This window comes from Heliangelus exortis, chromosome 26 (assembly GCF_036169615.1).
Source record: "Heliangelus exortis chromosome 26, bHelExo1.hap1, whole genome shotgun sequence".
NCBI classification, from domain to species: domain Eukaryota; kingdom Metazoa; phylum Chordata; class Aves; order Apodiformes; family Trochilidae; genus Heliangelus; species Heliangelus exortis.
Window position 1 is genome coordinate 1,259,384 of NC_092447.1, and position 15,738 is coordinate 1,275,121.

The window sequence follows — 15,738 nt, forward strand, 5'->3', positions numbered from 1 at the left end:
CAGTATCAACTCTACCTCTATAACTTCACAGAAAATAGAGCAAGGCAGGGTAACAAGAGGATTATTTAGTCCATAGCCCTGCAGAGACAGCTCTAACACTAAAATCCCTAATGGAAAAATGTAAAAAGGAAAACATTACTTTTGGAAATGATCGTTTTAAAATATTCCCCCCTTCCTTTTCCCCCTCTAAATCTTTTATTTTCCATTTTTTTTACTGCATGCTTGGTAGGATGAGAGAAAGAGGAGGAAGTGTTGTACCATGCTGGGTTCTCAACAGCTGCATGCTCACACAACATAGTAATGCCAGATCCTTGGTTAGCAGGAATCAAAATAATGCAGCACAACACTTTAATTCTCTTGGCAGAAGGGCTAGAGCACAACAAACAGCACTCCTGTCCAAGGGGGAGCAGTTCCCATCTACTCACTTGGTGGCTCTGAGCTTTCGGATTCAGCAAGAGGCTGAGTTGCTATGGAAACACGAAGGACAGAAAGGATGTGTAAAGGGGAAGCATTCTGTGTAACCAAGTTAAAAGAGGCAGAGGTGATAGGAAGAACAGAAGGAGGTCTACAGATGAAAGCATGATACTGAATCTGTATGGCAGATGTCTATTACCTGAAGAGGCTGCAAAAATTGGGCTCTGCTGCAGCTGTTTCCCAGCCCAGGGAGCAGTGCTGCCACATCCAGGTCCCTTTCCTGCATGCTCCCTGCAGCATTCTATGGCTTCAGGTGTCCCTGCTGGTGGGTTCTGAAGCTCTGAATAAAGTTTCAGAGTAAGCTAAAGCATTTTTGCCTCCTTTTGGCTCATATAGCAACCTAAGTTCAGATGTTGCTAGCCCACGAAGCAGTGAAGTTTCTGGGACTTTTTTGCCCAACTACAGCAGGCAAGGAGGAAAGATTACTGAGATAAATGGAAATGGGATGAATCAGGCCAAGTCCAGACTGGACATGAGGAAAGGGTATTTTACTGAGAGGGGGGCTGATCACTGGAACAGGTTCCCCAGGGAAACAGCCCCAGCACAAAGCATGTTCAAGGAGTATCCAGGCAATGCTCTTAGCAATATGATTTACTTTGAGGTAGTCTTGCCAGGAGCAGAGAAGTTGGACTCGATCTTTATGGGTCCCTTCCAACTTGAGATATTCTACGGACTCCTTTTACTGCCATGGTTGATGTGCTGTTGATGTTCAGGAAGAGCAGAATCACCCTCGGGCCATCTGCAGCCTAATCTGATTATGCAGATTTAACAAACGATGAAGCAGGATATAAAGAAATGAGTTTGCTTCCACATCTCCAGAAGGTGTCCTAGTAACAGGCTTAGGGAAGCACAAGCCATTCCCCTTCTGATCACTTGGACATCTTCCCGTTTCACTGAGAAATAAAACTCTTCATTTGCTGCACTAAGTTGATTTCAGGTGATTTAGTTTCACACCACAAAAGCTGTGCTTATCCTGTAAGACATCCCCCAAAAATGGCACAGAAACTGATCAGAAATCTAAAAGGCAATGGCCAAGGACAACAACCAGCTGTCACATGGGCAGAGTTTTACTCCTCATCTTTCTCTGTCCGGGGCTTTGCTCTGTCCTGAAAATCAAACTTATCTGTAGTTTCTCTACCTGAAGATTCAGTTTTCACTCAGGGAAAAAAAAAAATAAAAAATACACCCATAGAAAAGTAGGAAACCCCCCAGGGATGTTAGGCAGCACACTCAGTGAGGAGAGGCATGCAAAGAGACACAGCCCCTGCTCCCATACTCACTCTCTGCTAACCAGGAGGTGGGTGCAGCAGTACTTGCTAAAGAAAGAGAAAAGAAGGTGAGTACTGCCAAAAGACAGAAAATTGGAAAATGAATTGGTAAGATTTTATCAGCTCAGGCCTCTCTGGCCATAGGACAGACAAAGTAAGGACACTGTGCCAGACCTGCAGTTGTGGATCCTCTGTGTTCTGCCTTTAAAGCAACTTTCTCCTAACACAGGATCCCTCAGCACACAGACATTGCTCTTCACCAGTGCTCCCAGCAGTCCCAGCCAAGGACATTTAAGGGCAGCAGAGATTTTGCCCAGCACTGTGTGTATGGCAGCAAAATAGAGCCTACATGGCCACTGTTTTGGTAAAGTCCATTGCTAACTATCCCATTGCCAGCTCGGGACATGGTAAGAATTTGGGGATTATTTTAATGTAATAAAACCCAAAACAAACACTAAGATATTTTGATATCAAAACCTAACACATCACACACACACTCTTGTGGCTTAACACACATTTGGGTCCCACCTGCACTATAAACCAGCTGAGGCTCAAAAGGGAACTGTTCACAAGGTCTGCCTGCAGCCTTTGTTTGTCTTCAGATTGACAAGGAAAAGGAAGTACCAAAAAACCAGGAAATTGTTGGGATGAAAATATGAACCCTGGCCAAGTTAGACAGATACCCTTCCAGCCCCACCATTCTCATCTCTGCCAATCTAAGTTTCACTAATCCCTTGGGCCTTTATGTGCCTCTAGGAGAGGAAAACTGCTTTTTGAGGGGAAAAAAAAAAAGCCCAACAAAAAACCCCTGCAGACATATCCTCCCATCAGGCATTAAAAAATGCCAACAAGACACCCAACTTTTTCCTGCCTTTGCCCAGAAACAGGTAGCATTATGTGGCAGAGACTGAAAAAAGCCAATTCTGTTGTGACAAAGATCTCTTCAGTGTCACTGAAATCCAGCTCAGGATCTGAAATGGGCTTGGAGCACCTGAGACAACAAAAATTATTAGGGAACTGAATGCTCAGAAGGATCACAACTACAAGGCAAAAATGTTCTTGAAGGAGCACAAACAGACTTTTATTTGGAAATTAAAAAAAATCTGTAGCCCACAAAGGAGGAAAAAAGAAATGGAAGTTATGCTACAAGGGAGCAGAGCTAGGGACTACAAACTGATTGATAGTCAATTGCTACATTTAAAAAAAAACAACAAAAAACTCTACTCCAAGTGTGATTTAATGTTCTTCAAAGCCACGTACCTGTCCCCAGGTGATGAACATGAGGCTTTGCAGACAGATCTGTCGCTGGGGCTGAAAAAAAGCTTTTAATGTTCTTTTTCCTCTCTTCTGAATTGAATCTCTTCCCTTTTCCTGTGGTACTGATCTGTACAGACACTGAAAACCTAGGCCCTTATTTCCCTTGTGTATCACTGACTATGTCCAATTCAGAAGGTCCTACCAAATAATTTGCTTGATAATTTTAACACTAATGACAATTAACTTCATATAAGGGCTATATTTCTTCTACTGAAATGAACAGGCTCTAAACCATTTTAGGCAATAAAGTGAACATATGTTCTGGAAACATGTTTCATATAATTCAGTCTTTAAGGAAATATTGCACAAGCAGGATTTAAATCCTGTAATTAGAGTAAAAGCAAAACAAATCAAAACAAACCTCTTTCCTTTTTTTACTTCAGCTTCCAAACCCCAAAGAATGCAGCAGCAGCAGCTTCATAAAGCTTGCCCGTGCAGTCTTGGGAACAACAAGAGCTCACCACAAGGACCCACACGTTAATAAACAGAATAATGCTCACTGAAATGAAGATTTTAGCTGCCAATGATAAACTCTGATCTGAAAGGCAGAAAGCTACACAGCATTCCATGTTTCACAGAACCCAGCTGACAAACACACCCAGCAAATCTCTCATTTTACATTGGGAAGGGGGAAACATGCATTTTTTTCATTTAGTATGAGGTTGAGCATACAATCTACAAAAGTGCTGGAAGACTGTTCAGAGACTACTGATGGTAAAAAGTATTAGTGAGAAGAGACAAAAAAAGTGATTTTTTTTCTTGAAGTTTTTGCTTGTTAAGATATGCAAAACACTGAAATTTTTGATTGGCTTTTAATTGATCTAAGCCAGATCTGCAGTTTAGCTAAAACTCTTATTTTGTTTTTGTTCTTCTCTTTTTTCCTCCCCTGAATTATCTGTATTTCATTAAAATCTGAAAATTTTTAATTAATTCATAAACATGAAGCCTTCCACTACTCCACTCTCTAATTAACAAGCTATTATTATTAGACAGTCACTAATTAAATATTGGAATTGCATGCTTTACAATAAAGACAAAGATGTTAACCCCCAATTCTGTTCTAAAAAGAGCAGAACTACCCATAATAGAAGGACCATTCTAGTGTCAGTCTTGTTAGGGAATGGGCAGTATCAGTTACTTCAGTTCTTACAGAGAGGAAAAAGGTCCTGGATTAAAAGCTAATGTTATGTGTGTTAGAGGGACACTCTGGGAATGTCAAAAGAGAGTGAAAGAAATGCAGAGAGGCACTTACGTGAGTGAGGGATGCCTGGAGTTTTTCCATGGATGGAACACAGACAAAAAGAAAAGACAGAGATAGACAAGAAAAATAAAATGTAGCAGAGGTGAGAAGAGGAGACAGGGAACACGGACCTGGAAAAATCAAAGCACCACCAGCTGAGCCCAATGCAACCCTAGGGAATAGTGAGGTGGGTTCCAGGAGCTCTGGGCATCACTTGTGAGGAGCAGGGAACTGCACAGAGCCTGGGATTTCAGGGAACAAGGCACCTGTGCCAGCCCCATCCTGCTCAGCAAATCTGGTGAGGCAGAAGTTGGCAGACAAGACCATGCAGAGCTCACAGGGCCCCAAAGCATGCAGAACATGGGCTGGGAACATGGCTAGCTCTGCTGGAAGGTCCTGCATGGTGGCTTCAGAGGAACACAAGTGTGGGTGCAATGCTGGGAAGAAGAACAGGCTGCAGATCTAAATCCCAGGGGAAAGGGAAAGAACAACTCCAGGGGTTCTGGGCAGCTCAGGAGAGATCCTGATGCTTGGATGAGGATGTGGACAAGGACCACCTCTCCTCTGCTACTTTATCACATCTCTACTACCCACTATAGACTTTTTTTTTTCTTATTTCTTTCTCTCCTTCCTATTTTGAATAGCATTCTGGTTTTGTAATTCTTGCCTCTTTGTTCCTGGCTGAAACAGGAGGGAAAGTGTTGGACCACAGCAGAGTATCCTGCCATAGGAGTCAGGGATTACTCATGTAAAGCAGACAGAAGGCTGCAGAGATCACTTTATGTCCTGCACGGGCATTTAAAAGCAGTGATTTGCAGAAAAGAGATTTGCCCCCACCTTCACTTTCCACAGTTCCTGGACACTCCTATGCTGAACCTCTCTCAACTTCTTATTTGCAAAAAAACCCCTGTCCTTGCAACCATGACATGACATTCTCTATGACCCATGTCCTTCTCAACTCTCTGCTTTTCTTAACTCTCCATTGCACAGCCCCTTTTCTTTGACAATACAAAGTTTCCACTGGTAACCCAGGGCAAAAACTACTGCAAATAAAACAGTTCCTCTTCTAGCTTCAAGGAAGATTTTTAATTAGTAATGAAAGTCCCTACAATCAAAAAGCACAACAAAAACAAAGAGTGAAGCAAGGTCTGCAAGAGAAGGTGTTATCCATGCATGGCACAGACTCCCTGGAAAGATGCAAGGAGAGAGAAGCAGAGGGAGGTCTCAGTTTTACTTACGAACTGGTTGTGTCTTGAAATCTGCTGGCAGGCTGAGCTCACCCACACCCTTCCCATTAACTGCAGACAGCCTCACAGAGTAGGTTGTTTCAGGTTTCAAGCCAGTGATGGTGACCATGCCCTCCAGGCTTGCTGTTGCAGAAAGAAGGGAGGCAAAACAAAGAAAGGCTCAGGCTTCCAGTCACCAACAAAGGCCATGTTTCTTTCATACACTTTGGCCATGCTCACCCCATGTAACAGAGCCCTCCTCTGGGTCCAGCCTCACATACATAGTGCAGAGGAAGAGGGCTCATCTTTTGCTCTGTGCCAAATAGCTCCTTGAATAATGGTATTTAAGACCACTGCCACGTGGGGCTCTGACTGTAGCAGATGTATCACCTAAACCTGCTTGTTTGTGGGGAGGGACAACCCAACTGAAAGCAAATCCCTCAGCAGGAGAGAAACCCCCCCTCTCCTTTAATAATCTATAATGTAGTCAGACAGGAGATGGAAAAAACCTGCTGTGGGCTCATCATGATATGAAGAAATAAGCTCTATTTTCTCCTGCACAAACACAAAGGGAGAAATGAGAAAAATAAAAGAGTCTAGCTGTGATCACATCACTCTGGGGGGACCTAAAAGCAGATTTTCAGTTCCAGCCAGGACTGACAGTGTAAAATTAAGATCTGATATAGTCCTCCCATTCCTAAATTCCTATTGGCACAGTGAGAGCCCTCATTTGCAGCTGAAAATTCAAGGTGTCACCGCAAAGCAGCTGCTTAAGAACTTGTCTGGGGCTTCCATCTTTACCCTAAAGGAAAACAAGTCTTTTGAGAGGTGGCAGCCTCTTGTTTTATCATCCTACCTTCTTTTGCATCATACAACCTTGAATGCCATTCCCCCTCGCCCAGTGCCCTCCATTCTGCTTTGTACTTGAGGATGGGAACCCCCCCGGTAGCTTCGGGCTCATCAAACTCCACCTGGGCAGTACTGGAGTAGGGTTCCACTCTGTCAATGGAAGGAGCAGATGGAGTATCTGGGGAGGAAGGGAAAAAAACCAGTGATACAGAAGAAACAAGCTCTAGTGGCAAAGAAAACAGAAAATGCACCCTTGTCACAGCTTTAGAAAGAGGAGGGGAACGGCTCTTAAGAGGGATTTTAAGAATGGTAACGAAGAGACCTGCACCTTGTCTCTCCTCTAACAAGTAGAGACTTACAATACTTCTTCAAAAGGGGACAACTGGAGCAGAGGAGCAGCATCCTGGATGCTATCCTGTCTCTACTGTCTCTTCCACTGGATGCTCCAGCACACAGCTTGAGCATTCCTAAATCTGTCTGCATGCCAGTCCTGAGAGAACAGGAGAGGCCATCCCATGTGTCATGTGTCAGACACCAGGTCACTTGGGTTGGCCCAGAGTGCTCCAAGATTTCTGTTTTGCATGACCTGCACTCTTAGGGATATTTTGCAGAGTTTGAGAAGCATGTGTACATGCACATGCACGTAGGCAGTGGTTGCCAGAAATAAAAAAATCACAAGCCTTTTAAAAGAGATACTGAGGAGAGAAACAGAGATACTGAGCATCGTGTTATCTACAGCCCATCCCAATGCAAAAACCTGTGAGCAGCCTCTCTGAAAGCAGAAGCAGCTCTCCTGCTGAGCCACCAACACCAACTAGAAAAGAACACTGTCACCTCAGCTCAGGGGCTGCATTTCCTTAGCTCTGTGCCTGAGATGCTCACCTGCCTGCACGAGGATGAACTCTGAGGACTCCTGGCCAATGCGGTTCACAGCGGTGCAGTTATAGTTCCCAAAGTCATTTTCAGAGTCTGGTGTCACCTGTGGAAGAAATGAAGGCTCAGACTTGGATCAGAAAACCTTTTTCACTCTGTGCATGCACTTGGCATTTTACTGGGGGGAGAAGCCTCAGTACAGTACAGTTGGTAACACTCTGAGGGCTCTCCAGAGGGGAGAACTGCAGAAAGGCAAAGGTAAGGAGGGGGTGGTGTCTTCTATTACCTGATTTTCTTTGGCATTTATGTGCCAGAAACACCACACCACCTCCTGCCTACCATCAGGATGCCCTGACAAAAGACTTAACTCCTTCAACATCAGGAATGTAAATTATTTGATAGCACTAGAGCCCTTCTGGCTGCACATGCTTTCTCCTCTCCTTGCTTTGCCTCACCTCCAAGTAGCTTGCTGACGGAGTGTTGTAGATCTTGATGTTGCTGTAGTTTGAGCTGGGAAGCAGCTGCCCATCCCGGAACCAGGAGATGACAGCACTGGGGTAAGCAAACACCTCACAGGTGATGTTCACCTGATTCCCTTCCCAGGTATAGACAGCCACAGGGCCCTGAAGCTTGGGAGCATCTGAAAGACAGACACATTTGTGAGAGCAATTTGAGCCAGAAAATCTCTTGGGGTAGCCTGGTCAGCCCCACTTGAAGGATCCCTTGGGTGGGGTCCAGGTTAATGTGAGGAAGGGAATCTGAGATAGGAACTGGGAACTGTCTCCTCCCCTGGGGAGATGAGTGGGGTTATTACTGAAGAATGTCAGGAGGAAACTTCAGCTGCTCCTCACAGAGTGGGAGGAGGAGCAGATGGCATGCTGTGCATCTAGGAAAGTGCATACCAGGAAACTCTCCTCGGGAAAGATTCCGATGCACCCAACACATGGGACTGTGGCAGATTCGTGGCTCATCATCTTCCCAAGGTGCAAACAGTATCCCAGCTGGAGGCAGCTAGAGCAAACATTGGCATGTTTGCAAACACAGCAACATTTCTCCAGCAAAATGACATCGGGCTGAGTGGCTTCTCATGCCCTCTACCTAAACACCACACATTTCCCAAGCCTCAGGTGCCTCGGGCAGAGGAAAAGGAAATCAAAACCGTCTCCCCCTCTAAATGCACGAACACCCTCCCTCCCCAGCCCATCCTCCACTTCTTACACTGCACTTCAAGGTACATGGCTTGGGAGTCCTGCCCGATGGTGTTGCTGGCTGTACACACATATTCTCCAGCATCTGTGTACTGAATTTCTTTGAGAGTCAGGGATGACACCCGGGCATGGCTCCGGACTATGATGCGTCCATCCAGGGTCTGGCAGGAAAGGAAAGGAGAGTTAAAGGCTGAGCTCTGCCCCTGTGGTGCAGCCTAAAGCAACGCCAGCCTACCTCACCCCAAGCCTCCAGTACTTGTGAACGATCACCTGAGGCCAGGTGAAACCAGGGGCACACAGAGGCATTTCCAAAAGCAACAAGAAAATTCCTTGTCCCGCAGGACACTGCCGCCTGCAGTGATTCAGAGCACTCAGGAGAGGGGAAAAAAAGAAATGAAGGATCAAAGTATCAGATGCCACTACATGTCTGAGGATGGCTGGATAACATCAAGCTTCTTCCCAGAATGAGAACTGTAAAGTTTTGCCAGCATGAGCTTGTAGAAAACCTCCCTGACAGCTAATGTGATTCTGCTTAGAGAATTCAGACCTTCCTCTTCTCTGACTGATGCACATTTTAGTTCAGTGTCCTTGAAAAGGCATTAATAAGATCCTGACCTCAGAGCTGAAGCAGGCAAAATTCAGCTCAAACAAAAGTTCACTTGAAGACGGCACTGAAGAGACCAAGAAAACTGTGACCCTTCTAGAAACAACCCTATTTCCAGGAACTGTGACACTTCAAGGAAATTCTAGGGCAGTTTGCATCCATTATCTGACAATTCAGAAATGGCTCCCACATGCAAGAAAGTGTGGGAATGTCTTCGACAGAGAGAAGAGGAATGTAAAATCCAGGCTACCATCTGCTCCAAGATCTGGCAGCCACCCAGTGATCCCATCCCCCAGACCTTTTTGTGGGGTTTTTTCCTCCCTCAATATCTGACCAAAGCCCTAGTGCTCCCCTAATAAATGAAGCACACGAATCCATGGACTCCTCCCTCATCCCTGGTGCTTGTGCAAGCTTTTGGAGCTTGTGCTTCAGCTTGGAAGTTCCAAAGCACCAGCTCTCTCATCTAGTTTACCAAGTGTCACAAGTACAAGTGAAAAATTGAGGTATCCTCCTGGCTGTGCCTGCTGCCACACTTAATGCAATTAATACTCCAAGAGCATTGCTTTCCTTGGGAGACATAGGACAAATACACAGATTATAATTGACCCTATCAGCAGGCAAGAGCATGAATATCACAAAATATCAGCTCCTGATCATTACAGTGAAGTAGTTTTACACCCAGTGTCACCTGCCTTTCACTCACTTTGTCAAGATCTGATATGAACAGAAGAGTTTTTGGCAGTCGTGGTAAAATGACAACTTCACAAGTTATGTAGCTGGTTCTAAAGATGAAGCTCTGTTTCTTAATGCAAAAGGCACACGTAAATAAAAAGGAAGATCAGGAAAAATACTCCAAAGAAGAGAAAAATATCTACCCAGGAAAGCACACTACTAGTTTTCTTTATTTATACTTCAGACAGTCAAATGCAAATGACTCCTGGCTACTGAGACAGAAGACAGACAGAAACATGTGAGCCAGATGTACATATTTGTAACCCTGCTACCTTGGCCTCTGATTTCCAGGATTTTGGGTAACAAAATGCTTCATAGCAATGGGGAGACAACCTAAGGGACATGGGTAGCAGCTCTAGCATGCTGTAGCAGCTCTACAGAAAAGGGCAGGATGGTTCTGTGTATGAACAATTACTACAACTCATCCTGAGATACATGGAGGGGTTTTTCTCCAAATTCTGCCACTGCAGTGTGGCACAGTCATTTGGTACAAAGCTGCCCTGGATTTCAATACTCCCATGCCAAAGGGAAGAGGAGAGACAAGTAGGAAATGCACTCACCCCCTATCCTCTCTACCTTTTGGATTTCACAGTCTTTTCACAAACAAGTATCCATGCCTTAACACGGTCACATCCTTCTCCTCCCCTGCTTTCCACACGTTGGGCACCATCACAAAACAGCACCCAGAAATTCTGACCACAGCTACAAATTCCAGTGCAGATGTGTGGTGCCTCCAAGCCCTGTGCTTGTACTGCTCTAACCAGAACTCATCTGCAGCTCCTAATATTTGTAAGGCTGCACTAATTCCCAGTTACCAGGCAGGCATCACCATTTTATGGTGTAACTGAGATGTAATTTTGCCTCTGAGTTTTTAGCATTTGCTGGTGATAACGTGGATTTGGGCTTTTTTTGTTAACCTGTGCTACCACTATGATTTTCAACAATTACCTGGTGTACCCAGGACCACAGTGGTGAACTGAGATATTATGGGCTGTGCACAGCAAACAGAGCTCACCATGGGCTAGAGGAAGAAGCAGCAGCAACTGCAATTGTGCCTCTAACACAAGATTTCACACCCAGATATGCTGCTAAGACTGAAACTCATAAAGGATCCCTTACTTAAAACTAACTAATGCATTAACTAAAACATTTAATGCCAAGTATTTATTCAGCTCCCTGAAAACTGAACTCCCTGCCACTGGAATACACTGCTCAGAGACCCCATAGGAGCTATTGGAAAGCTGTGCCTAAAGCAACAAGCAGCTTAAAAACATTCTGCCAGCACCCCACTTGGATATTTTAAGACACAGAAAGAAATTTAGAGACAGCAAGCTTAATAGTATTAGTGCTCATATTAATAAAAAGCTTGAGACAGAGAGCACAGGGAAAACAGTGAGAGTGAGGAAGGGGAACAGAAACAACTGTAATAGGAATTAACATGAAGAGATGCAACCACACAGATCTCAAGTTCTTCAGCACAAACTGGCCTGAATATCCAGTGCCTTCACTTGCCACAGTTCACTAAATCCAACAGGTTATTTTGAAGTAAGAACGGGCAGCATATTCTCAGCCCCACATGAAAAAAAGGCAAATGTTTTTTAAGTCAGAGGTTCCCTCTGTTGAGGCCATACCAGTCCCTATGGTTTAAGATGGCTTAAAAATAAAGAGAATTCAGGATACCCAGAGCCTCCACAAAGCTGACCCTAAAAATATAAATGCAAGCCACCTAATTCTGATGGCTAATTTTGTTCTCTCCAAGACCCCTGTTATTTGCTTGGAAACAGGCTTCCTGGTCCATTTTGAAGCAAGAATGCTACAAATTAGGTGAAGGTACAGGTAGGTTGTTATTGTTGTTATTATTAAAATCCAGCACTGAATATGAAATGAAGCAGCAAAAAACCACATTTGGACCAAACTGAATTACTGCATTATCCCACATCCCCTCTTCGACCCTTGCAAATCAAAGACAAACAAAAATTGAGCAATCTGGAGCATTTTCTGGAGAAATACAACTTCTGCAATATTTATCTGCATTGATTTTGAAATAGAACATGATGCAGTTGTCCTCTAAGAGAAAGTCAAACTTAACGAGTACCATGAGCAAACAGATGAGTTGGCTGGAGCAGAAGAGGCAATGTCTGGAAAAAAATACTTCCCCAGATTTCACACTGCTGCTAATTCTTAAAAGCCTAGAAGAGAGATTTGTTTCACCCTGGTAGCAGAGCAGGAGAAGGTGCACGTAGTGCATGTCAGATTCTGTATTTGCTTTTTTTTGGTTTGCTTTTCAAGTGACAACCAGAACTACTCACCCCCAACACAGCTCGTTTGCTCATCCAAAACTGCATTACTACATGCCAAGCAACTTCTAACTCTATAAGCTGCTTCTTTTATGTATTGATATTTACTTTGTCTGTGTTATTAATGCTGGTTTAGTTGGCGTGGTTACTGGACTAGAGATTTGTTAATCTGTAATGCTTAAAAAAAACAAAACCAAAAGAAGAGTCTAACAAGAGTTTGCTAAAGTTCTGGTAATCTTATACCTCTTGTTTCTCGGGCCGGGTCCACGAAGCCTGGAGAGAACAGATATAGAACACAACAACAACAGAAAAAAAGCAGTAAGAGTTTATCAGAGGTTGGGTTTAGGTATCAGTGTATGCACCACATTGCATTCTGGGCACATGCAGGCTCCGAGTTCTGCATCTCATGTGTGTGGGGTGAGCACAATTTCCATTTCCCAGCATAGCTTCTAATTAGATTTACCTTCAAAATTTAATATCCTATAAATTGGTCTTAAAATTATTAAGCATAGGCTTGTGAGACCAGGAGACTGCTTCTGTTTTAAAAATTGAGTGACTGTTTCCCTTGACACGTCTCAGTGATTCTAGAAGCCTGTCCCCAGCGTGCTGGGGAAGTGACTCTGATGGCCTAGGTCACTAAATTGCCAGAACTGGCTTTCTGACACTGGTTTGTTAGCCACCCACACACACTGATTAACATTAACACTAATTGTTAATGTAATCATGCATCTGTACAGGGGTTTACATGCACACTGAGCCTTTGAGCTGCAAAGCACTGGAACTGGGTGAGCCCCTGGCCAGGAGGCAGCAGGGCAGAACCTGTCCCTCCAGTTTATCCTGTCCAGCTCTTTATGGATGTGCACACCCAACCCTTCCTGGGCCTGGGACAACCAAGCTACAGACATCAGTGAGACATGCACAAACCTCACCAATAAACACAAATTTCCCATTCAGAGAATGCTACCAACAGCATGGACACCATTCACTCTGGTTCAGAAAAAACAAAGCTGCTGGGTTCCATTTTCCCCCTAAAATTTATCTTACAGATCTTTTTCTTCTGGTCTCTATTTCAATTGCAACTTGATCCATTTCAGTTCAGGAGTCAAAAATCACCTGCTAATATCACAGCCACGATGGCATTACTGAGTGTGAGGCACAAGCATTGCTGATGTGCAGGTGTAGCAGCATACACAAAAGTGACATTACAGAAATGGAGATGGAAGCTTAGGAAATGAGAATTAAAAACCACAGTATTGTTTCCACAGTGCTGCTAGTGAATATAGCAAATGATTTTAACCAGAGGCCTGAGATGAAGCCACCTGAAGAGAAGCTCACCAACACTTGCATGGACTAAGACACTCATATCATCTGATGATTTCTATAAATAAATATCCTGGCAACAATACTAATTCCTCATAATCCCTTTTGGATGTACCAGCCATTCTCTGTAGCTGAGCAAGCCAGAAAGCTGCCTTGATTATAGCCATGCAAGTCCCTTTTCAATCCTATTCGCTGAGTTTCTATGTCTCTTCTCAGCACAGAAGGCTGTTAGAAAAAAACCAAACAAAACAAAAAAAGAAAACAAAACAAAATAATAATTTAAAAAAAAAAAAAAAAAATCGAAACCCAAAAATCAACTACCAGAAGCAGGACACTTCTAATCTCCTGGTGTTCAGTACCTGCCAAGATAAAGGAAGATGAAAGAGGAAAAAAACCTGTTTCCACAGTCCTAGAGTTTGCTCTTTCTTTGTAAAGGGACCCGTGGGGGACAGAAGACAGAAGTGAATTCTCTGTCCTCCCCCTCACCCACAGAAAATGAGACACAGGCAGCTCTCAGCCCCAGGTAAGGGACAGAGTGGGAACTAAGAGCTCCTTCCCATCACCTGGGGGACTTCCCAGCCCTGAGAGTTCTTGTTCTTTTCTGCAGTGGTGACAGACAGGAACCTCAGTGACATGGCAAAAGTTTCTGCTAAGAATCTATCTACATTTGCAAGCCAGGTAAACCAAATATAAGCTGCTTTTTTAAAATTTCACTTGCACTCTCTGCAGGGCAGAAGGATGCAAGCAAAAGGAATCTCCCAGCACACCAGTATTTGGAAGTTTGGTCTGCTCATCTCTGTTGGTATTCAGCTGCCAACCACCTGATTTTGCCAAAGCATATCCACAACCACTTCCCTCTGCAGACCATCTTCCAAGCAAAAGATTGTTTATCCAAGGGCTGCCATGTTATGTGGGCATAACCAGAGGGGGAAACTCTTTTGCTCTGCATGCTAGGATTTCAACAGGTCTTGCCATCCATTTTCCTGTACTATCTCAGAGCTGGGAAATGGTTGTACCATGTAATAGAATATCAGAGCTATTCTGACCTCAGGATTTTCTGTACATCTGTACCCTTCATCTAAACTTACAGCCAAGATAGAGGATGGGAAAAAAGTAAAACAAAATAAAACAGAACAACTAAAACACAGCCAAAAATATCCTGCCTACACAGGGCATGGCATACAATTAAAAAAGAAAAAGATTAAAAAAATCTTTGCCCTGTACTTTGAACCAGTACATGAGACACATGGTTGTATCTCAAACCTTTGATTTTCCTCCCATCTAGATATGAAACTATGACAATAGTAACATTTGCCCTAATACTGATCACCAAATCAGCAGAATCAATCAGAATATATGAGAGTCTCAAAAATGGTTAGCAGTTTTGCCACTGACATCTTCTTACTTCAATTGGGCTGGACACATGGGACTCTGCAAACAGATTTGCCTATCAACCTCTACTTTATTTTGTGTCATTTCAGTTTTTGTATTCTGCTCCCTGACAAAGCTCTTTTCCATGGCTGTGATCCAAACTCTAGTGCTAGAAGCACCAGGACACTGAGCTCCTCCCAGTGCTCTCCAAGACAGAGACAAGACCATAAAAAACTTTATCCTGTCCAAAGAGGTCCCCCAGTCATCTGTAACCAGAGCTTGGGAAGGCAGTGGAAATCTCTAAATATCACAGGAATTTACACCAGTTCGAATCCAAAAGATGTTAAGAAAGAATTCAGGCAGGAAAAATTTGGCACCCTCATTAATAAGTCAAACAATAACAACACAGGGAAGAGGCTGACACCAGGGAGGCAGTGAAAAAACTCATTTAGAGGATTAGAGTGCAGAATGACTGACAGAGGACACCTCTGTCACTTTGAGACCTTCAGAGTCTATCAGCTGCTATTTTATAAGTGAGACAGAACCCCTGGTTTGTCCAAGCCTTGAAGCATCCTGTTCTTAGCACATCATTAATAAGCAACAGCTCATCACTCCAGCTTTTGTCCAGGCTTTCTCTGGCTCTAAACTGTGCTCCTGATCACCTTATGCAACTGTTAAAAAATATGTACATTCTAGTCTTGCCTAGTTAAGGGGAATTGTAGCCAATTAAAAAAATAGCACTCTTTTTTAAAAGAAAAACTGCTAATTATTTTTGCCTTTTAAAGAACAAAATGGCATTGATGTGATCAACAAAACAGGTGAACACAAAGGCAGCCAGGCTTTTGTGCTTCAAGTACATGCAGTAATAGAATACAATAGAGAAGGGGAAAAATAAATTAACAGGTTCTTTTTGGTCCACTGCATCTTCAAGAGATAATAACCCACACCACTCCACCCAC

The 15,738-nt window shown here is 43.7% G+C and overlaps 1 protein-coding gene across 10 annotated transcripts in view; it reads right to left on the reverse strand.

The window, feature by feature from the left end:
- The window catches only part of NCAM1 (neural cell adhesion molecule 1), a 75,968-nt gene that overhangs the window by 18,368 nt on the left and 41,862 nt on the right, over positions 1-15,738 (reverse strand). For 3 of the 10 annotated variants that reach the window (XM_071726784.1, XM_071726782.1, XM_071726785.1), the window contains exons 9-15: positions 12,332-12,361; positions 8,466-8,616; positions 7,703-7,887; positions 7,257-7,353; positions 6,382-6,552; positions 5,538-5,669; positions 4,312-4,326 (exon numbers count right to left, since the gene is read on the reverse strand). In XM_071726784.1, the coding sequence (XP_071582885.1) occupies positions 4,312-4,326; positions 5,538-5,669; positions 6,382-6,552; positions 7,257-7,353; positions 7,703-7,887; positions 8,466-8,616; positions 12,332-12,361 (781 nt within the window). Of the gene's footprint in view, positions 1-425; positions 468-1,754; positions 1,791-4,311; positions 4,327-5,537; positions 5,670-6,381; positions 6,553-7,256; positions 7,354-7,702; positions 7,888-8,465; positions 8,617-12,331; positions 12,362-15,738 lie in introns of all 10 variants that reach the window. The other 7 variants (XM_071726791.1, XM_071726790.1, XM_071726786.1 and 4 more) reach the window with 3 other exon arrangements.